Below are 23,903 nucleotides of genomic sequence, written 5' to 3'. Positions count from 1 at the left end.
TAGATAAAGCTGCCAATTTGTTGGCATGAGGTGAGACAGAGACACAGAAATTAATAAAGCGATGCAATTTCACTTACTTACATCTCTGAGTGCAGGCATTCATTTCTGAATGCTTAACACTTCTATACACATTAGACATAATCAAGTTAACACTAATAATTGCTACAGTGATGAAACAAATATGTAATAAGGAGCCAAACAGAAGGAGGGTACTGTTCTTTTTACTCAAACAGAGCATAAGCTTTAAGTTGCTGGCACTTACTGGAACAAGGGAAAGGCCAACAGCTGAATAAATCAACATGTTTATTCAATGGCAGCACAAAATACTGGATGTTTCTTTCCATATTTTGTTACAGCACCAAATATAGCCCAAAAATAGCTAAAGCTCCTCACAGTTCATTGTTGACAAATCCTATGCACTTACAAACCTGTCTCTTAAAACATATGTTAATACTAAATGCTTTGGTCAAATATATTTTGAAGGAAACATGGTTGTTGTGTGTACATTATGTTTACTAGCAACACATTTTCCAGTCCATGCTACATAGTTGTACCCCACAGGAGGCAAAGGGAGAAGTTCTGAGTGAGAGGACATTCCTGTAAAGTTCCTACCTCCTAATTTTACCCGAAGCTTCCTTAATGTAAATGGGACTTATATAAAGATGGATGTAGGGAGGTGTGACTTAAGCCAGTTTGAATCCCAGAATTGCTGCTTATGTACAGCACCATCTTTTCCGTTTTGGGGCCAGGACCAGGGACCCAAGCTACAAGCATTGCAGACTTGGGCTAACACCGTGCTAACAGGGCAGATGTAATAATCAAGTAACAATAAACATACTGAAATATCGTGACAATAGTGTGGCTCACTCCCAAAGCCGGTGGCATTAAACTTGAAGGTGGGCTACTTCCACCTCAGCCTCAAGCCATGGTAGTTGCCACTTGCCACATCTTTCTATGTGGAATTTGCCTGCTCTCCTGGTGCCTACATGGGCTTCCTCCATGTCCTTCTCTCCTCCCAAACACCAAGAACATGCAGGTCAAGTCAGGTCAAGTCAATTAGAGACCTGTGACTGACTGGTGACTTTTCCAGAGTCTACTATGCCTCTCACCCAGCAGGATCAGCTTTAAGTGGAAGAGATAATGGATGGATAGATGGATGGATGGATATATAACTTTAATGAGAGAAAAGAGTTTGGAAGCAAACCCAATGACTTTGGCTGATATAATGCTATCTCGGGTAACAAATCTGCCTGTTGTTGCTACAGTATAAACTTCCCCAAATCAAATATAAAGCCGGACAGAGCTGCTAATGTTACCCTGAACTCTGATAAATTGTAAATGTAAATGTAAATGTGTCTGTCTGACTTCTGAATAAGGTGGGGGGGTTTTCCAGGGTTTTTTTTTACATAACCTTTACCCAAGCTTACAAAGGTTAATCTCATAGTAACTATATAGTTATAAAGTGGGAAAGTTTATTCACTCTTTCATGTCACCAATCAGAAGTATGAAAGATGGAACTGGAGCAGAAACTTGAAGCCAGGTTTACTCCGGGTCACTGACATAAATCAGTATAAGAATATTAATAACACTGCCTGTCATTTCCTGTTATTTATGGTAATTGCACTGTGGTATTATGGTATATTTGGTGCTGACATATTGAAGTATCAAACTGATAGACATGACAATTAAAATATCAACGGAAGAAGCTGAAATTGTGAGGAGCTTGCAGGAAAGAGCTGCTCAGCCGGGTGTGTATCAGATATACAGTAGAGCACACAGAGGGGGTGGTAGTAGTAAGGTGCTCTAATTTTCTCTGTGAGGTGTACTTCCTGTTCACTGTAACACTGTGTGTCCTTTTGCTGCTGACAACTTGTAAATGAATCCTTTCTCTCTCTGCTCTCGTGTTCACTGCCTCCTGCTTTCTGTGGACGCAGCAAACAAGAAAGGTTAGTGTTGCTGTTGGCCTGCCTCTGTACATCCCTCTTAATGTCTAAAACATGCTTTTGGCTCAGACATGTCTGTGTTTTCTGACAGTGATGATATGAAGTGACAGATGTTAGTTGTTTCCGGTTTCACTGTCAGGATCACGCCACCATGCCTGCTTCTCTGAGATGTCTTCAAGCATTTTTTTTCAAATACTTATCATACTTCAATTGACCGCACTTGTGAGCATGTATGTCTCGTCTATTGTGGCATGTGAGTATGTTTTAGCATGTCTTTCTTTTTGTGTATTTTCTGCCAGTCCCGCTTATCTTCCCCTCAGCGTAATCCTCCCTCAGCGCTTCACCTCTTCGCTCCTCACACACCTGCAGCTTTGCCTGCAATACAAATGCCAGACCTGAAAAATCCGATCCTAACATTACCTCGAGGCAACAACTGACATCACAACGACCTTTTCACTCCTCTGCCTGTGTTACCAGCCTGACCTGCATGATACATGTTGACTGTCCTCATCACTTATACATATGGAGTCAGTCAGTTGTACTTACGTTTTTGTTTGATTTGTTTTAGAAAAAATGATGCTGAAATGTATTATGTACTGATATAAAAAGCTTTTGTTTCCATAACAACCTGCTGCAGTCACCTAGCACCTAGTACAACTGAATTACGCAATTTGTTCCCTCCAATTAATCATTTCTACCCTAAAAATACCAAATTATGTTCTCAGTTTATCTAATTTGCACCTTCAATTCGAGGCAATATGCGTTTGAACATTGTGTTTTAGAGCCGAAAACCTGCACATCCGAATGTGCTCCCAGAAGACAAATCTATCACAGGTGTTAACTTATTGCTAGTAACTTGGGATATAGGACATAACTTGATCTCACAAATTAAGATTGGTAAATGGACTGTACTTATATAGCAGCCTTCTAGTCTTTTTGTCCACTCAAAGCTCTTTTACACTACATGTCACATTCACCCATTCACACACATTCATACACTGATGACAGGAGCTACCACACAGGGTACCAACCTGTTCATCAGGAGGAACTAACACACACACACACACATTCACACAACGTCGGCACAGCCATAAGGAGCAATTTGGGGTTCAGCATCTTGCCCAAGGACACATCTACATGTGGACTGGAGGAGCCGGGAATTAATCTTCCCATTGGTGGATATTGATACCAGTGTCATGTCTGTGGGGTGGCATTCAAGATAGCACCTCAGTTTTGCGTTATCTACTATTCTTTCTGTTTTCAATGCTTTAGATCACAGCCTATAACATACAGTGTAATTACTCTGGAGTTAGAGTGTAACCTTTGTGTAATTATTGCTCAGGAGGTCATATATATCCTGTAATAATAGAATAGATACCCAGTAGTTAAAAATAATTACAGTATACATTTTTTGTGAAGAATTGTTAACCCCTTATTCCATAACTGCCCCCTACATATATGTATTGTTATGTAATATACTGGTACACTGTTAGCACAAAAGATTTCGATGTAATGACCCTGTATGTTGCAGGCTGTAATCTAAAGAAACTGTTGAATACTGGAAAGTTCATTCCACAAACGTTTGCACCAGTCTTCACACACCCAGAAATGTTTGGTCAGAGGAGCAGTCGCTCTCTCCGTGGATCTTGAAGGAGATGCAGGTGCAGGGATTCCAAACACCAGTGCCATCATTACATCTGCCGAATGCTCATACTGCTGCTCATAAACAGAAGAACGAGGGATTTTTCAGGATCTCCTGTCCTGTGTTTCACTGAAATCTTGCTTAGTGAGTCCATCCCTGACACCATTCTACATCAGCTTTCAACTCCACTGAGGGGATTGCTTATTAGAGTTTACAGGGAAAATAAGGGTAGGCAAAATCTGCATCTGCATAAACGAAGGTTGGTGAACAGATGTCACAGTGTCAAGAACAATATGCACCCCTCACCTAGAAACTAGGGATGTCCGATATTATCGGCCCTCCGATATTATCGTCCGATATTCACTTAAAAATGTAATATCGGAAAATATCGGTATCGGGTTTTTATAACCGATGACGTATAACAACAACAACACGCTAGACTCGTGGGTCTCTAACCGTGTCTAACCGTGGCTAACAAGTTCAAAGCGTCCACCCCCATGTACACGAACACACAAACAGAAACGACGTTTACCTCCTCGTTGTCATTTTCTCTGCTATGCTTTCGGCGAGTCGCCTCTGTGACGTCACCGTCACAGTCCGGTGGGTCCTATCTGGGTCCTATCTGGGTCCTACTCTGCTGGAGACACAACAGCTGAGAGGACCGAGTGAGAGGACGTTCCTATAAAAGGTCCCGCCTCCAGAAACGGGGCTTATGTCTGTGGTTTGGAACTATTTCCAAGTGTGTCCTACAGATAGTAAATTTGTAATTTGCAATTACTGCAAAGCAGCATAATAAATATGGCAGTGCCATATTGGCACTTTTTTCCATAACTTAAATTGAAGTTGTTCTCTTATTTTGCACAGACAGTGTTTACATTTGGAAAGCCATGTTGCATTTATGTTTGCATCCAGTGGGTCCTCACAATAAAATTAAGCATAATGTGTTAATTCCACAATAGGAGATATGTTATGTTGTTACCTAATAGTTTTGGTGTAAAAAGCCTGAAAATATCGGTATCGGGTGATATCGGTATCGTAAATTAAGAGTTGGACAATATCGGAATATCGGATATCGGCAGAAAAGTAAATATCGAGCATCCCTACTATAAACTATTCTCATCAACTGCAAAGCATTTTCTTATGGTTATTCTGCTATTATATTATTCTGGTTGGTGTTTGCATCCCACCGTAGGCTTGTATTAGTGAGGCCTTGCGACACCTGGCTGACCAGATAACCAGCATGGAGCGAAAACATATCTTCCAATTAGACTCGTGGATTTTAACAGAGCAAACCTCAGCTGCAAACTGCCAAAAATACAGACAGCAGTGTCCCACCAGGAATAAAACCACACTGGAGCACTGCTGCACAATATTAAAGGTTGAAAATTACAGCACTGGGACTCTCATCAATGTCTGGTTCCTCTTCTTCCAATCTACAGGCATAAACTAAAATCTGCCTGTGATTGAAACTGAGGAGATGGATCAAGTCAGAAATAGAGCTACAGGCCTGCTTTTAATGCACTGATTGGAGTGTTTTGAGGCTGCATCTACAGACATGGATGAATACTTACTGACACTTGGACATCTTACATCAGCTTTTCTGAGGACCTGTGTGTTCCTACCAACATTTTATTCACCTTTAATAATATTAAATTCTGGTTCATGACAAAGCTCAGGCAGCTTGATCATGTCCACCGACTGAATGACTACACTACATGCCTGTCGCCCTGACTGCTGTGGTCATGAAGTCCTTTGGGACCCACCTGAGGGACATCACAGGACCCCTGCTGGACCCCCTGCAGTTTGCCAACTGGGCAAACAGGTCAGTGGATGACTGCACTACAACACCTTGACTCCCCAGGGACGTACACAAGGATCCTGTATGTGGACTTCAACTCAGCGTTCAATACCATCATCTCAGAAGTCCTCCTCACAAAACTCACCCAGCTCACAGTGTCTACCTCCACCTATCAGTGGATCACAAACTTCCTCACAGACAGGAAGCAGCAGGTGAGGCTTGGGGACAGTCAGCACTGGCGCCCTTCAGGGATATGTGCTCTCCCCACTGCTCTTCTTTTTCTACACCAGTGATTGTACCTCAGGAGTTCCCTCTGTTGAACTCCTGAAATTCGCAACAGTAATGAGTTTCAATTGAGACAAAGAGGAGTCTACGTAAAGGTGGGAGGTTAAACAGCTGGCCCTGTGGTGCGATCACAACAACCTGGAGCCAAAAAACTGTGAAGATGATAGTGGACTTCAGGAGGAGCCCCCATCACTTCCCCCCTTCACAATTTCAATAGCACTCTGTCAGCTGTGGAATCCTTCAGTTTGCTGGGATCTACAGTCTCCCAGGACCTGAAGCTAGACATCAACGTGGTCATCATAAAAGCCCAGCAGAGGATCTACTCAGGAAGTACATCGAGTCTGTTCTCCGCATATCCATCACTGTCTGGTTTGGATCAGCCACCAAAAAAAGGCCAGGAAGAAAATATTCCAGAAAGACTGCAGAACAGATTATTAGAGCTAATCTGTCCAACATTCAGGACCTGTACACCACATGTATAACATGATGTGGTTACAACTTACAGGCTCAGAGCTGGAAAAACTCATCAGTCTACAAAAGGTCAAAGTTTAAAATGGAATCATGGTTGGAAACATTAACACACAAAAAAAGTTGGCACCATGAACACAATTCAAGGTGCCAGACAGTATTCAGTGCTCAAATTCTTTTCCAGGTCAAACACTAACGAAGATCAAATACGAGGTACATCGCTTGGCTTGAAAGCTTGGCTGACCCAGATAATGTGGTTTATTCCCTTTCCATCTACTTCATAGCCCCATCACTTTGGATGTTATAAAGATGTAATAAATGCTTTAATTGACCGTGAACAAAGTCAAAGGCACATTAGCAATCAGCCCAAGTAAGAAGATACTGCGAGGCACAAGTAACATTAAACAAGCTGCTTGCATGTTTGTGTTAAGTGTTGTATGTCTGCATGCAGCACCACATGCCCTCAGCTCTGCTCACTGCCATTAGCCAACTCTGTCAACGCCAGGCTGCTTCACTAATTGCTCAACCTGTTTGTTTTCACACAGTCGTGTGGAGGAAATTAATGATTTTCATAAGCAATGCCCAAATCTGAACAACCTACTTAAAATCCAGTTGTGGAAACACTAAAGTGGGCACTAGACATTAAACAGGAGTGACAGTATGCTCCAACATTGTGTTAAAATCACTGCCCTCCATGACTTACACTGATTTAACTCAGATCACAGGCTGCTGTACAGGGGGCTGATAGCCTTTCTTTCTACATGAACTTCAACAACAATGTCCTGGTCTGTCCTATATCAAATATTTATAACCATCATCTACTGTAGTGTGCAGCAGCATATGCCGTTATAGAAAATGACTTGTTGAAATACATGTGAATGTCACGTGAGAAGAGATGACACAGCAGATTTCATTGCAACTGACCTGTTCATAAGAATGTGGAAAATATGAACAAACTTGTTCCCTTTGATTTAAAAATTGCAAAAGCAGTCCCTCTCCTTATCTGAGAATCAGAGAGTGTCTCTTAATTATCACTAATTAATTATCTCCAACTTTCCATGCTTTCCAAAATTATTTGAAAAGTTAGTGTCTAATAGAATGCTTAACCATCAGGAGATGTTTTTTTAAACTAATTATGCACATGGCTATTAGTTTGTTGGATGATAATAAGGAACAATAATGAAAGTGCTTTGGGTATATTTTTTGGGTTTATTAAAAGTTTTCAATAGTTTTTATCATGAAATGTTGCTTATGATTATAATTCTTACAAATAGAATAGAATGCCTTTATTGTCATTGGATGGCATGATAGATAAGAACAGGATAGAACTACAAGAATACGTTTTAAAAATGTCTGTCTAATTTTATTACTAAAGGAAAACTATGTAATAATATAAAAGGAGGGACAAATGACTTGGCTGTTACTTGTGGTGTTCCACAGGGATCCATGTTAACCCCTTTTATTTCTCACCTACAGTACATCAATTACTTTTTCCAACACTTTTTCCACTGTGATTTAGAAATCAAATGATTTAATAGTTAGTTTAACCTTGTGAAAAAACAAAACTTGTCACAAGAAAATATTTAAAGAAAGAGGAGACAATGTTCCTTAATAAACATGAAGAATCTCATGTCACAACAAAGCATCATCATTACAGTGATAAAACCTGCTCTTTTATAACAACATGAATACTATAAAAAAGATGGGATTTTTCTCATTCTTTCAAACTATGGCATACTTCCATCTTACTGTGTATCACAGTCCTGGATTGCTACTTCCTGGAACTCAAGCATCTCAGTCACTGAGTGGTTCATCAAATTTGTGAATGTGAAGATTATGAATTGTGTCACTCTGACATTCTTGTGGATTATCACTAAAGCTGTCAGTCCCAATCTAAACTCATAAAATACAACAGCACTTTATATTGTTTTGAACCTTGTGAATTTCTAATGGTTGCATTATTCTCTTTTCTCATCGTGCTGCTTCTTCTTCCCTCCAGGAAACGAACTTCTCCTTCAACCAAGGACGAGCACATGGCAGGGGTGAAGGACTCGCTGCTGGCCCACTCCTCGGACCCTGTGGAGATGAGGAGACTCAACTATCAGACACAAGGCATGGACACACACACGCAAGCAATTACACACACGACTGTGCCACCACCTATATGCTCATATTTATTCATTATTGAAACACACATACACACACACACACACACATGCCTGCCAGAAGACCCTAACCCTAACCCTAACCCTTACTGCGGTCCAAATGATCTCTCTGTTGTACTCTATATATGTGCACTGAATCAGAACAAGCTTTATTAACCAAGCATGTTGATGCATACAAGGGATTAATAGTTCTCAATTGACTTATCCACAGTGCAGAGAACATGTTTACAGATACAGATACAGACATACAGATAAACACATTTATCAGGCTGATTTATAAGGCTGAAATTATATAAGCAAAACTTAAACATATGATATATATTAAAGGTCAAGTTGTTACTGTGTATTGTATGTGGGTCAATGACGTATAAGGATTTTCAACAACTCAATTTTAGAATAAAAAAACAAGCATATCTAATGCAGTAGTTCAAACATTCAGAATGTTGTGTACCTGACAATTCATATTACAATTTGAAAGTGATTTTAGTGGGTTTTTCAAGATTAATTGGCACTGGCCTGAAAAAAAAGTCATTTGGTGCGACCATGATTCATCTTGAAATATCTTATATAAATAAAAGATCATCATTTACAAAAATGTTTAAAAAAAATGCAAATACTTTGTTTCCAAACACTTTATATTACTGAAAACTTGTAAAAAAAAAAGATGCGAAGCGTGTTAAGTAAATTAATTTATTTCAAGATGAATCATGGTCGCACCACATGACTTTTTTTAAGGCCAGTGCCAATTAATCTTGAAAAACCCACTAAAATCACTTAATTTCAAATGTATAATATGGAGCTTCAGGTACACAACATTCTGAATGTTTGAACTACTGCATTAGATATGCTTGTTTTTTATTATTCTACAATTGAGTTGTTCTAAATCCTTATACGTCATTGACCCATGTACAGGGTCATGGTACATACAGTATAGTGCGAGAATGCATGGCAGTACAAAAGCTGGAATGAATACTGAATAGATAACAAGTGAGTCTATTTACAGAGGCAATTGAAGTGCATGTCTTGAGAGTATATACAATATCTAAGCCAAAAGGTTATGTACATGTTATTGTACAATATTTCTAATACACTGCAATAGGACAGGTGACAAATTAAAGGAAAAACCAACATAAAGTGTGTTAGAAAGGTGTTGGGCCACCATGTGATTCCAACATAGCTTCAGTGGCAATGATTCTACAGTCTGTGAACTCTACTGGAGGGATGAACATCATTCTTTCAAAAGATATTCCCTCATTTAGTGTTTTGATGATGGTAGTGGAGAGCAGTGTGTAACATGTTGGTGCTTAATCTGCTATACTAGGTTAAGATCTGGTGACTGTGAAGGGCACTCCCTTCAGGATGGAAATGTTTCATCATAGGATAAAGATGATAACAGTATAACAGAGCCACCACTGTAGGGCTCATTTAGACCTGTTCTGTTTTTTTCCATTCATTTGTCACCCGTCTGTGTTTGCATGAAAAAAGTAGTTTAGTATTGTTGCTATTTCACATGAGTTTGCATCAACATTTAATTGTTGATGAAAGTGACGGTGAGGGGAAATAAATTAGAGTTCTGTAGTGCCTGCTAGAGAGCAGCAGTTGAAACAGTTTATGTCCGTGGTGTGAGTGGTGTACAGTGGTTTTCCCTTCCTGTCTGGTGGGCAGGTCAGCACCAATGATCTTCTCTGCAGTCCTGATCCAAACCAGAAAGTGATTGATGAAGCCGTGTAGAGCTGGCTCAGCAGTTCTACACCCATCCGCGCATAAACCCCCATCCTCAAAGGGACCATAATTGATATAAGCCATAAGGCTTTATTGTGTTATCCTTACTTTTCCTTTTATGTAAGCACTCAATGCCCTGACAGAGCTGCTGTTTTTAAAATGAAATTGTCAAATACAATCAAATAAAACTTTCATATAGTGCTTACAATGTAAGTGATGGGGGACTAAATCCACAGCCCTCCTTCTGTGAGTTTATCTTCAGTCCAAATGACTCAAATCTTCATCTTCTATGTTTCAACGTTATAGTGTTTTTAGTGGTAAAGTCCCTCTTTTTGTTACTATACTTCCACCACAGCTCAACAGGGAAACATTGTCATACCTCACACTGTTAGAGTACCAGTTACCCAGTGAGTTTGGTATAGACTTAAAATAACTCCAGAAAGGATTGTGTTTAGTCTCATATCGTGACTTCTACAAACTACATACTGTATGGTAGAAATGCTTTTCTATTACAATAAATCAGTAGCAGTAACAGTAAATCCTGATTTTGAACATCTAATGTAATCACATTTCATCTACCCAGTAATGATTTTGAGCTGTGTTGTTTAAAACTGAGATAGTCAACATAGAAATATAAGTTTCCCCAATAACTCCAAAAATAAAGAGGCTCTCATACATGAATAGTAGCTGGAAAGCAGTGCTGTTGCTTTGTTTTGTTTATAGCAGAGAGAACCAGAATGCTGCATCTGTTCAGTATCTTTACAATTACAAAGCAAAACTGCAGCAAAAATGAAAAATAATATTTTTTGAAAGCAGTGTAAAGACTACGCCCAGAGACACCAGGTTTAGTGCAAGATTCAGACATCACCATCAGGAAATGGTGCCAGTCAGATGGGTCTGGATATAAGGGGGCTTTAAGGTCCAAGTCTGAAGCTGTAATTATTGAATAGGGGCATATTTTAGAGTTGTTTGTACCACATCTTGATTTGAATGCATTGCTTTTTGAATTGGATTTTTTAACTCAAGCACAATAACATGCATACATTGCACTTCAAACACAGTCACTGGCCCTCATCTGTAAAGCCCTCACAGCCAAGACAGTCTGGAACTTTCTCATCCACATCTGGTCGAAACCCTCCAGCTGTATCATTTTTGCTCTTGAAACACAAAATGAAATCACAGAGTGTGAATCTGTAGGCCGGTAACACAACCCTAACCCTTTTCATCCTTCATCCTCCCGTGTTACTCCATTTAATGAAGGTAGTGTTTACTGTGAAGACAAGTCAGTACCATTCATTGCAACTCAGTACTGTCCTTAGAAAGTAATAGAGTAATACTACACTTTACATGAGAGCAGAGTCTAGGCACATTTTGGATGTTAGAAGCTCTTTCCTCTGTGATGATTGGTTTTTGGCACTAAATACCATAGTGATCAAACCCTGTAACCTCGTTCTTTTTCTCTATTCTCTGTCTAAACTCTCTTTCTCTGTTTTACTTCCTCTTTGTGTCCCATCAGTCTAACTGAGTGTTTTTTTTTTCTATCCTTCACTTTTCCAGCTACTTCTTTTATCTCTTTCTCTCACCTGTCATTCAGTGAGAGGTTTTAAACTCACAGTTTGTCATTGTTTTTCATCCATGTTCTTCTCTCGATCAGATGGGTGGCCTTTACCTCTGGTAGCAGTAGGAGGGAATTTAGCAGATGTTGTTTACACCAACACAAATTAATCAACTCATTTGGCTGCCAACCTTTGTTCCTCCTTCAATGAAAGCTCACTGAGTGGCCTAGATGCATCTGAAAGTAAACATTTTTTCCCCCAACATACACTTTCACTGTGTCAAAGACTGACAGATAAAAGCATCTTACAATATATGCTATTTAAAAAATGACTGCAATATTTTTTTAAATATCCCCTGCAGACATGTATTAGGACATATAAAAATACTCTGCACACTCTGCACACACTGCACATATGACATGCATCATTCTGTACGATGAAGCTTAAACATTCAACTGAAGAAATAAGAGGAAAAGCCCATTTTTAAAGATGCAATCCATCCAGTACTTGTTGATATAGTTCAATCTGGACCTTGGTGACAGACTATCTAACCAGTGACCAACACTGCCATGTTTCTACCTGCATTAGGATGAAATACATATTCAGGGATATATTACAGATGCATGAAGCTGCAGGACAGACACGCAGTTCCTTTCCCAGTGCTCTTTGTGTTCTTTTCAGTTCTCTGTCTTCTCCTAACTGACCCCTGTGCTGTTTGTTTTTGCCTGCTCTTTCCTCCACAGGTTCCAGTGCCCTCAGTTGCCCCAACACTCCAAGTTAGTTTTCATTCCTCTTGTGTGTCACTAATGTTTCCTCCCATTCCCACTTCCTTCCCTTTCTGTTTGACACTGCGGTAATTTCAACTGGAGCCCTCTCACTTCCTCTCCTCAGGGTCTGTCCATGTCAGCCATTTACACAAAATTGTTGTCATAACAGAGAGAGTTGACATGAAACAGACTTAAATAAATCAAAAATATGTCAAAATACATATCAGTGTAAGATGCTGCGGGTACTCTTACACCCTGACTACCTGTGTGACACCTCTCTACTCCCCTATTGCTGTATGGGATTTCTTTATGGGATTTTCTAACCAATCAGCATGCTGGTTGACGCTCACATCACCAGTGTGGCTATAGCTCATCCCTCTGCTTACCACACAGCGCTTTCACCGCCACTCCATATCACTGAGCCTTCAACATGCATCTGCACTCTAGTTACATTGTCCCATCTGTGTGTGGGCGCGCGCATGAGTGTGTGTGTGTGTGTGTATGTGTGTGTGTGTGTGTGTTTGTCTGTGACTGACTGTACTTACGGCGCCACTTCTCTCTGCAGGGATGAGGGAACATCCTCCTATTGCCATCAGCGACCTGGCAGACCATATAGAGAGACTCAAGGCCAACGACGGTCTGCGCTTCTCTCAGGAGTATGAGGTAAATGGGTTTCAAGTGACACTCCACACTCTTTGTAGCCATGTTCAAGTTCTGATGACTACGGGCAAGAATACTGGCTAGATTTAAGACTTAAATAGAGAGGATTAATTCCTATGCTGTTTATACAACGTGTTTGAGAAGTGACTAGCTCTACTCTGAACATATGATTGAATACGTGTTGGGATTATGGCAGATTATGTGTCGCAACTCACTAATCCTGTTTTGGTGTTTTTACGCCATGTACTTAAAGCAAAGATGATTATAAAGTATAGTGTGTCCAAACTTTTGACTGGTACTGTAGTTGTATGCTAATATTTTGGTTGCTTTACCAAATTAACTAGAATTAACTAAATCCAGATGTTGACACTTGATCAATTTACTAAATGGACCCATACTCACAACACAATTTCTCCAACAGGTACACTATAGAATAGAATAGCATAGCATAGCATAGCATAGCACAGCATAGCATAGCATAGCATAGCATAGCATAGAATAGAATAGAATAAAACATTATTGTCCACCATGGTGGAAAATTGTCTTTGGCTCACCAATAACAAACATTCAGTTAACAGAAATGACATAAGATCCATAGAATCCATAAACTCCATAAAATCGTTCTTAAAATACATACAAATATGTAAAGTATAAAATAATAGTGCATATCAGTTCCTGTGTGTGTATTGATCATTTGGAAGTTGTTAAATATAAATTGCACTTGGGATAAAAGACTTCTTAAAAATATTCCTTGTTGCCAAAGGAACACTGTAGCGCCTCCCAGAGCTCAGTAGCTCAGACTGGCCAGAGATAGGATGTTCTCTGCTGGTTCAAAGAGGTTTGAACCAGCTATTTTATTGTCCAAGACTTCGATCTTAGAGAGTTTGTTCTTAAACTGGCAGCTCAGATGACCATGACTGGGAGATTACATTTTTATTCTTTGGCCGAAATACTAAACGTTGTAAGGATTTGGAAATGTAAAAATGATGAAAGAAACTTTGAAGAAAACGTAGAAAGCTAGTTTCTCACGTCACAGTTCACTTTTGGTTGACAGCAGCCCAGACAAGAGAGTTTACAGGTGCTGTAACATACCACACATTCAGACACACTGAAGGCTCTCAGCTATTAAGCAGTGTTGGCAATGAAAAGATGATTTTATAAAATGATGACTCAAGCAACAGTAAAAAAGCTCACATAGTAAGTTGTTGACTGAGAGCTGATCCTTTCACTGCTGACTGACTGAATAGATTCACTCAGGACTATCTCACTGGTTTAATAGAGGTTCTTCTTCATAATATTTACTTGGTGTCTCGCTATGGGATGCAGCCTCCTGCAGCCCTGATAGAAGCATTTATCTCAATCCGCCAATCTTGATTGGCCGGTGAAAGGTGTTCATCCGCCACACCCAGTAGTCGCACCTACTATATATAGTGTGCGCAGATAACACTCACTTAATTCAAAACCTCTTCTCACCTGGGAGCTTATCTCACGTTGGAGCTTTTCACTAACTTAACAGTTCACCAGACGGATCTTGCTAGCTTCCGTCACCGGACGCTAGTGTCGTGCTCTGGCTTGTGCCTTGTCTTTTCACACCAGATCGGACCAGTAAGTATTTTTCCAGCCCTTCCACGGCGGAATTCCTCTCGGCTCCCCTCCACGGACGCTCGAGTCGGTCGAGCTAAGCTAGCACACCAGCTACTCCTCTCGACCCCACGCTAGCACACCAGCTAGCCACAGCCCTTTTCTCCGCTGGCACTCCAGCTTGTCGGCGAGATGGCGACCGCTAAAGGATACTCTCGGCTCTGTTGCTGCGGGAATAAAATCTCAGGGAAGGACACCCACCCGGTGTGCAGTACCTGCCAGGGGGTTGACCACGCCAGGTTAGCCCTCGACGTTCCCGGGTCCTGTGGACACTGCAAATGCAGATGCCTCAGATGCAGGCTTGCCCGCCAGGTTAGCCTCGCGGACCGTGACCAGTTTCTCCCCACCGCTGACCAAGGCGCAGCCGTGGAGGAAGATGAGGACATGGCCGGGGAAGTTCCGGAGACTGGCTACAACTGGGACGCCCAGTGCGAGCAGTTCCGAGCTCCCCCGTTTCCCTAGGAAGTTGTCTGGAAATTGGCCTAACAGAGGATGACGATGACGCCTCGTTCCTCATATCAGAGGAAGAGGAGGAAGACGACATATTTGTGGCTCCAGCCCCGGCTGTAAAGCCAAAGCTGCCCACTACCAACATGGAGGAAGGCGGGGTGAGCTCTCCGGCTCCCTCCCTCCATGTGGACCTGCTCGTCATGTGTAAACGTGTGGCAGAGAAGCTGTAGGTCCCCTGGGCGGTTGCAGTAGGGGAGCCCACCCGGTCCCTGTCCCGGTCCCCCTGGCCTATAGTGCGGCAAAACAGCTTCTCCCTGTCTTCCCCGAGTTGCTGACCGAGCTGTCCAAAACTTGGAGTAGCCGCCCGTTCAGCAACAGGAGCCCGATCCCGGGCGCAGCATCCCTCGACTGCGAGGCGATGGAAGCCCAGGTTCTCCTCTCGCTGCCTCCGGTGGAAGCCCCCGTAGCTGCGCATCTCTGCCCGGGCAGCACGAACCAGCTATCTGCGGCCTCCTCCAGGCGTCCAACGCTGCCAACCAAGCCCGAGCGGTTCCAGTCTGCACTGACCGAGAGGGCTTACAAGGCAACCGCCCTGTCGGCCAGAGCTCTCAGCGCTCTCTCCATCCTCACTGCCTACCATGCAGAGCTGGGGCGTCCACTGACGAGCAAGACCCCGACGCGTGGGAGGAAATGGCGGTCATCGCTGATTTGTCCCTCCGCATCCAGCACGTCTCGGTCCAGGCCCCGGGTGGAGCATCCCGCCGTTCACCGCCGTTCACCGCTTTGGCTTGTTCGTGTGCGTCCCACGCCACCGCTGCCCACTCCAGAGCTGGTCCGCGAGGGGTTTGCACTGTTGGCCCCGAGCCAAATGTCCAAAAGCACACACATGCACACATGTTCACGAAAGTGTGAAAATAAAAAGAAATCTGTCACAGCCAGGCCACAAGCCGAGGGTGCAGATAGCAAAAAAAGCCAAAACAAACAAAAATACCATGTCCATCACCAATCCCTGGGGAGCAGAGCGACAGGCTCCGCTGTTCCAGGGGGTTATTTCCCTGCGCTATGGCAGGAGGGCGCCACAGCACCGCTGTTGGGACCTCCTGTGATGGATCAGGGGCTGCAATATGCTTCTCCGCTTTCTCTCAAACGGGGACAAAACAGCGGGCCAACAATCTTTGGTGTGCCGGTTTATGAGGGGCGCGCGCAGGCTTCTCCCTGTCTTCAGACCGCTGATGCCTCCCTGGTATTTAGTGGTGGTTCTGGAGGGGCTTAAAGGCCCCCTGTTTGAGCCATTGCTGGGAGCGAGTCTCAAACACCTGTCCCTTAAGACAGTGCTGTTACTGGCTCTCGCCTCTGCAAAGTCAGTGAGTGACATCCATGCGCTCTAGGCGCACCCTGCATGCGCTCAGTTCGCCCCGGGGAATACTCGTATGGTTCTGAAGCCCAACCCGGTCTTTGTACTTAAGGTGGTGGGTTCATATTCCCTGATTGAGCTCACAGCGTTCACCGCTTCTCCCGGTGAGCAGCTAGCGCACATGCTGTGTCCGGTTCGAGCTGTGCCCTCTTATATGGACAGGACAGAGAGCATCAGGAGGAGCGATCAGCTCTTTGTCTCCTGGGCTGAACCCCGAAAGGGACCACCAGTCACAAAGCAGCGCCTCGCCCACTGGGTGGAAGAGGCTATAGCTTTGGCATACACGAGCAGGGGTCTGCAGCCGGTTTGCGTGCGCACTCTACCCGCGGGATGGCCGCATCCTGGGCTTTATTTAGTGGAGTGTCTGTTCAGGCCATTTGTTCAGCAGCAAGTTGGTCTTCGCCTCTGATTTTTGTACGGTTCTACATGCTGGACGTGTCAGGGTCGTGCGTGGTGTCTCGCCAGATGGCCCTTCTTGCTGGGTGGTGAGAAGAGGTTTGCTTATTGAATTAAGGGAGTGTTATCCGCGCACACTATATATAGTAGGTGGGACTACTGGGTGCAGCGGATGAACACCTTTCACTGGCCAATCAAGATTGGTAGATTGAGATAAATGCTTCTATCAGGGCTGCAGGAGGCTGCATCCCATAGCAAGACACCTCACTCATATTATTCTAAGAACTGAGGTTATGTTAGATAACCAAACGTTATATGAGTAACTCAGGTATGCTACATGTATTATGTTGAAAACTCTTATCAGCACTTACGTTAGTAATAATGACACATTCACATTTTGAAATCTTGGAATAAAAGGAGTTAGGTAGATTACTGCGTGCATATACTAATGGGAAGAAGAAGACCAAACTTACTGGCTGTTTTGTAGCTGACAGAATGCATTTGTTAAAGAGAACAACATCTCCGAGCAATAGCATTAAAACTAGTAAACTGATGTCTTAAATACTTAAAATAATGACTCCATATGTGTGAGCATCAGCTAACACACAACACCTTGTTCTTTTCCTCCTGTAATGCCTACAGCAAAATAACTAAAATAATCATTGTAGCAGTAGTCATACAGTTTGCATTTGAAGACTTTCAGTTCAGTCAGTATAAGAAACTTCTATAATGAGAAAAAATATGCAGCAGCTTCTTTCAAATAAAAAGTAAGAATATCACAACCCTAAACCTGTGTGAGGCCAGACTTCTGATACAACAGTGGCCTGAACTAACCCTCTATTATTGGCTGGGCTTTAGTACCAGATGACATCAGCTGACATTAAAGACCAGTCATAATGTACAGGCATTGTTGAAAAACAGCTGTGAGACCCAGTACCAGTGTGGTTATGTCAACATGTGGACTATAGATCTTATGTATAAATTGATCTTTAGCTTTATTACAATCTTTTGAATGTATTTTCTTGCCTGGTAGTTCTCCAGCTGGAAATGACCAAAGTGTGTGTGATGATGTCATAGTGATGTCATCATCAGGCTTGGGTTTGGAGACTACAAACGTATAACAGAAAGCCTGCAACAAGACATGGGCACCGGGCTCATAAAGTTATTCTACTGAGTGCAACCCCAACCGGTCAGACAGATGACCGCCCACTTAGAGCCCGGTTCTGAGGTTTCTTCCTGTTAAAGAGGAGTTTTTCCTTGCCACTGTCACCAAGTGCTGCTCATGTGGGAATGTTGGGTCTCTTTAAATTAAATTAAAGAGTACGGTTTAGAACCTGCTCTATGTGAAAAGTGCCTTGAGATGACTTGATTGAAATTATGGGAAATGTAGGATCCAGCATTTTTGGGGCTCGACCCATAGAGGATACTGAAAGTAAGGAAATTCCAGCCTCTGCTTTAGTAATTTTAACCATTCTTGTTCTCTTACAAGTCCTGAAGCATAATGGAAATACAATGTTAAAATGTGAGTCCCCCCTTTAATAATGTGGGAGCAACATTAAAGCAGGAATATGTTGTAGCTGTAAAGTCAGTATTGACTTTTACTTTTACAAAGTCGGTGGTAGTATACAACTCTTTTTTTTCTCATATATTTTTTTCTTTTTTATGACAGAACCATTTTGGTACCAAATAGTTCAAATAAATAAATGTTTTTGTGAGGATAAAAGTGCACCTAAAACAAGCAACTGGGGGCTGTAGAAAAGTCCAGTGACAAAGCAGGCTTCTGAAATAGTTGTAATGTGAGTGGGCAGCTCTTTACTGCATGGTGAGACAGATTTCGTTCTACAGAATGTGGTTTTTAGAGACAGAGGAGCAGGGCACCATACTTACTGGATGATTTATTTGTCAGGACTAACTAACCCTAACCCTAACCTGGGAGGTTAACACATCATCTTGGGAGCCCAGTAACTACTGACAGCAGGGTCATGCTGTGAAGCTTTAGATACATTTTGGACAAACAATTACAATTACTGTTTTCACTGTAAACTTGTATGAAGACTTTGAGGCTTTCAATTGGCTCTACAGGTTTCTTCAACTCATTATTCAGTGTTGTTAGAAACTATTTATTTCAGTCAGTCAGTCAGTCAGTCAGTCAGTCAATATGCATATATATTTATACATCTGGAAAATCTAAATTCAATTTACTACACACTCTTCCAAACCTCTTTTTTTCCTGAGATGTTTCTGCTGGTGTATGGAGCTGGCTTACTGTTGCTGTGTTAAAGTTCAGCATTGAAGAAAGATGCTGCTAAGTATGCATGAATTCTCTGCCTCCTTTCCAAGAATAATATTCCACTGCTTTTACCTACTGTAAAAGCCAGTGAGGGATTATGGCTTGTTGATGTCCTACAAAGGAAGGTAATTTGCATTTAAAGTGGTGAATTTCCAAGCGGATAAACCAGGACAGATGGGTGCACTGTTTATGCACAGCAGAAGGAAAGGGGCATATAAATTATGAAACAGCAACTGAATCAACTTTTCAACCTTTCCCATTCTTTTTTTCTCTTAGCCAATATGGTGAGATAGAGGGAAGTTTCTGCAGACAGGTTGCTTCAATTCAGATGAGGATGTTTTGGTGAGCACTGACTGTTTCAGACATGAGCTATTATAAATGTGTTAATTAGGTATATTCAGACAAACAAACGAGAGGCTTGGGACTGGATAATAATCCAAATGTCCGTTGATGTGCATTCTTGAAAATGAATGAAAATGAATATCAAATGCATGACAATACACACTATTCTGTTTTGAAAACCACGCAGGGAGCATGCAAGGAATTAATAATAAGTGAAAAATTGTACGTCATCCCAATGTTGTAGGTCTGGCTCTGTGATGTGGTGTGGTGTGTAGAACACAAGGACACCCCCGTACTGTCTTTGAGCAATTTTTCCATTCCAAATTTTCCAACCAGCGGCAAAAGCAACTGTAGTTGTGAGGAAACAAAACATTCACAGGGTTTCTCCCACATAAATACTCTCAGTGCCTTCTCCCGGAAAAAGTCCATAACACAAAGAGAATATGCACAATAGCATCACAAAAAGAATAAAATAAAAAGGAAGTTATATAAATAAATAAATCTAACATACTGTGTTTTCCGTCAGAAAAATAACAAAAATAAAGAAAGAAAAGATACTCATGCATAAACCAACATACCTGTAGTAGTGAAGAAACAAAGCACAGGGTTTCTCCTGCATAAATGCTCTCTGTGCCTGTCGTCATGGGTAACGTCACAAAATGCCAGCAAGCATGTTCTAAACCAGGAGTGTCAAACTCATTTTAGTTCAGGGGCCACATACAGCCCAGTTTGATCTTGTGGGCCGGACCAGTAAAAAATGTTACATAAAAACGCACAAAGAAATGTGTAATCTATATAATATAACATTACTATAATAAACAATCTACTTACAAAACAGATTATCAGCCTGAGATGTCTTAAGAAGCTGAAGCTGCTGATTGATAACATTTTGCACAATGTTCAATATACGAATGGTTGAAATATGTATTATTAGATTTTTCAGAGGATTGTATTCTGGTCAGAATACTAACCCTAACCTCTTAAACAGCAGAAAAATCTGAATTACTTTTCTGCTATTTTCATACTTTTAAAACTTATCCAGTGCTGGATTGGACCCCTTGGTGGGCTGGTTCTGGCCCGCAGGCCATATATTTGATATCCCTGGTATAAAAAGTAAACTTTACAAACTGCAGAGCAGCCTTGTCATTACACATATCTCGACAAACTTCTTTAAGTAGCAGATTTATGCATGAAATGTAATAAAATGTCAGCTTTAAAATGTAACCATGTTAATACACTGATTTTATAGTGTTCACTCACTCTTTATTGGAAATCTGTTAGCGACTATATGCTGCAGCTCATTGGGCTGTTTTGAAACTGCCAACCAGGCTCATCTGCTACACTGTATGTGTTATGGCAGTGATTTTATGAGTTTAAAGACCCATAACCTAGAACTTCACATTACTTGAACTTTTGAGAACTCCAGGGCAAAAGTGATCAGTTCTGCTTTTCTTTTCCTTTGTATTTTACAAACCAAGTCAAGGATCAGATGCATGTGATTGAAATGGTGACGCATTTTGGACGCATGTCATTTACAATATTAAAAAGTCTTTAGTTTAAAGTTATAAAAGTCCTCCCTGATGTATACACAACAGTATAATACTATGTTGTTGTGTTTGTTGTAGTTGAGATGTGGTGACACACCTGCTTTACTAATCACAGGCAGCTTTAGCATAATACTGAAGGGCCAGATGACTTGCAACGACAGCTCACGCACAATATTTTTCAGCAGTGCTCTCCACAAGACACCCTGAACTTTCATAAGCCCTCTTGAAGTAAAAAAGAAACCCATGTGAAGTGGACTGGCTGTTTTGATCCGAAGTCCAAATATGGCTGTGTACCTTTTTTAATGAGTGCAGCAAATACATGTCTCAGATGTAGTGGAGTTATGGCTGCCCTCTGGTTTGTTTGCTGTAAGCTTCTGCTAGTAATCCAGAATGACGCCAGCAGTCACAGCAGCTGATGTGTACAATGCTCTGCAAGCATCCAAACTTTGATCTGGAGACTGTGGATGACAGAGGCACCTGGTCTCTCTCTCTCTCTCTCTCTCTCTCTCTCTCTCTCTCTCTCTCTCTCTCTCTCTCTCTCTCTCTCTCTCTCTCTCTCTCTGTCACAAACATACACACGCACACACACACACATACTGTATATCCTCTGGCGTCCTGTAGCATAGGAGATACCAGCCATTAGTCCACAGTGAGAGCAGCAGGCCTTGAAATGAAAAGCTGATAATGGCTTCATTTAAAATGAGACCTGCCAGAGGATCTCACAGCTTGTTACATCTGATGAATGAGCCGGTCTGTTTGGAGACTACTGGAGACCACTTCATACAATGCATGTGGCCTCTAAAACAGTAATCTCTTCATTACATAATAATGATTACATCTATTTTTTAACAGTATCAAATGAGCAAAACCTGGTTCGCACTAGTAAAAACCGATTTTTGGCAGTTAAAGGAGTCTCAGGGCTCCATAACACAGCATCATCTGTTATCTTCTGCATTGCCAAGGAATACTGTTCATGCTGCTGCTATTATTAATATCTGCTCAAGATGGATAACTGTCCAGAGTACATTCATATTCTCCTGATGGAAACAAATATGCTCAATGAGTCAATGCATGCACATAGACAACAGTACACACATACACACATTCACACACACTTTAAAAGTTAATGCACCATTATATTTGAAACAAAGAGGGATCCTCCTGTAAAAAAAAAAAAAGAAGAAGAAAAGAATGTATTAATATTAGTAATGGCATGTCCACAACATCCAGAATTAAGATTTGCCAATATTTTGTTATTCTGAAGTAACCTGGCTACTGTTGTTCACCAGTTCTAACAGGAACAGAGTCTCTGCTGCAGTGAGTTTCTCTGTCTGCAGTGTTTTTCTGGGTTGTGCTACCAGCGCAGCAGGAGTGCTGGTGTGTGTGACAACAGGGGGTTGAAACTTTGTTCAAAGATAAAAACAAAGAAAACAACCACAATCAACACCAGCTGCCTACTAAATAGGAGAGTGTGTGTTTTCGTGCTATGTTTGTATATGACCATTGATACAAACAGTACATATCAGTTCTCCTCTGAGAAGACAAGTCTCTTCTTTAGGCCCACTTAAATCTTCCAGTCCGACTAATGGAAAATAGAGGGAGGGATCTTGGCCTATGAGCTTTGCCTAACCGTCCTTGACAGATCACCCCAATGATATCCTGGTGTTTCCAGTAAGCCTCTGCTTCTCTTACTGCTAGTTGGGGCTTCCAATTCCTGCCTCACTCGATGGTCTTGTTGGCATGTCTGACTTCACCATCCTCAGCCAGCACCACAGTTCTGACTGCTCTTCCTTGGTTACTTTAAATTGTTTCCATCAATGAGACTGGTAAGTGAAGCTTTTGAGGTTTTACTGTACTGGTTCACTAAGCTGAAAACTGGAGGGACACCCAGCCACCTCGCACAAAGTTACTGCACATTCTCTCCATTGTTTCTACTTGAGGATTTGTCATTGCAGTCTGTGTATGATTAAATACTGGGAACACCACACCTTGAACCATCCAAGAAGCTGGCTGTTGTCAATCACCTTTTTTTAATCAAAGAACATAAAGAGGGATTTTGGTAAAGTTTTTATTTTTTAAACTACATATTAGTCTGATCTTTTTTCGTCAACAATATTACATATATAGTATATTTGCATTGGATTTAGCCAAAGTTAGTGTTCAGGGACATGCGGAACATCTCATCATCGTTTCATCATGACAGTAAAAAAGGTTGTTATTGAACATATTTAGTTTCTGACACTAGGTCAAATGAGCCAAAAATCAGGAAGTCAGACAACAAAACAGTTTTGTCAGATCTGCTACTGTATTTGGAGGTCGAGATGAAAGCGAGCTCACTGAAAATGTCAGTAATATTCTTCATCGCACAGGAAAACTGAGTGTGCTCAACAAACTTAGTACAATAGGTCAAACGGGTGTATTTTTAGAGCATTCTAAGATCTCAGTAATTACTTTGGTGAGTGCAATGTTATCACAAATGATTGAACTCATAACTACAAAAATAAAATCCAAGTTGTAATAAACTGTAGCTTTCCTTTGACACACATCATTGCAAGTGAGCAAACAATAAGTCCTCCAAACTAAACAACAAACGATGTTCTTTCTAATTGCCTTTAAAAAAAACACCCATATAAGAGTTTTCTGTTCTAACATCCCTTTCTGCTTGACAATATTGTTTCAAAAACTGTTTATTATTTGCCACCACCTCCTCTTGTTAGGCTTAGGGAATATGTCTGGTAATGCTTAAAAGAACGTTGAATGTTTAGGAAGCAGAAAACGTACTGCAGTAGTCAGTGTCAAAGTTTGACCCTCTGTTGT

At 41.5% G+C, this 23,903-nt stretch overlaps 1 protein-coding gene across 6 annotated transcripts in view; it reads left to right on the top strand.

Moving 5' to 3' along the window:
- The window catches only part of ptprfa (protein tyrosine phosphatase receptor type Fa), a 237,993-nt gene that overhangs the window by 181,455 nt on the left and 32,635 nt on the right, over nucleotides 1–23,903 (top strand). For 3 of the 6 annotated variants that reach the window (XM_062423814.1, XM_062423813.1, XM_062423818.1), the window contains 2 exons: nucleotides 8,136–8,248; nucleotides 12,912–13,009. In XM_062423814.1, the coding sequence (XP_062279798.1) occupies nucleotides 8,136–8,248; nucleotides 12,912–13,009 (211 nt within the window). Of the gene's footprint in view, nucleotides 1–1,934; nucleotides 1,947–8,135; nucleotides 8,249–12,322; nucleotides 12,356–12,911; nucleotides 13,010–23,903 lie in introns of all 6 variants that reach the window. The other 3 variants (XM_062423817.1, XM_062423815.1, XM_062423819.1) reach the window with 3 other exon arrangements.

The sequence above is a fragment of the Scomber scombrus genome, chromosome 8, assembly GCF_963691925.1.
Source record: "Scomber scombrus chromosome 8, fScoSco1.1, whole genome shotgun sequence".
Taxonomy (NCBI): Eukaryota; Metazoa; Chordata; class Actinopteri; order Scombriformes; family Scombridae; genus Scomber; species Scomber scombrus.
Note: the sequence above shows the minus strand (reverse complement) of the source record. Positions and strands in the feature narration are given on the sequence as shown.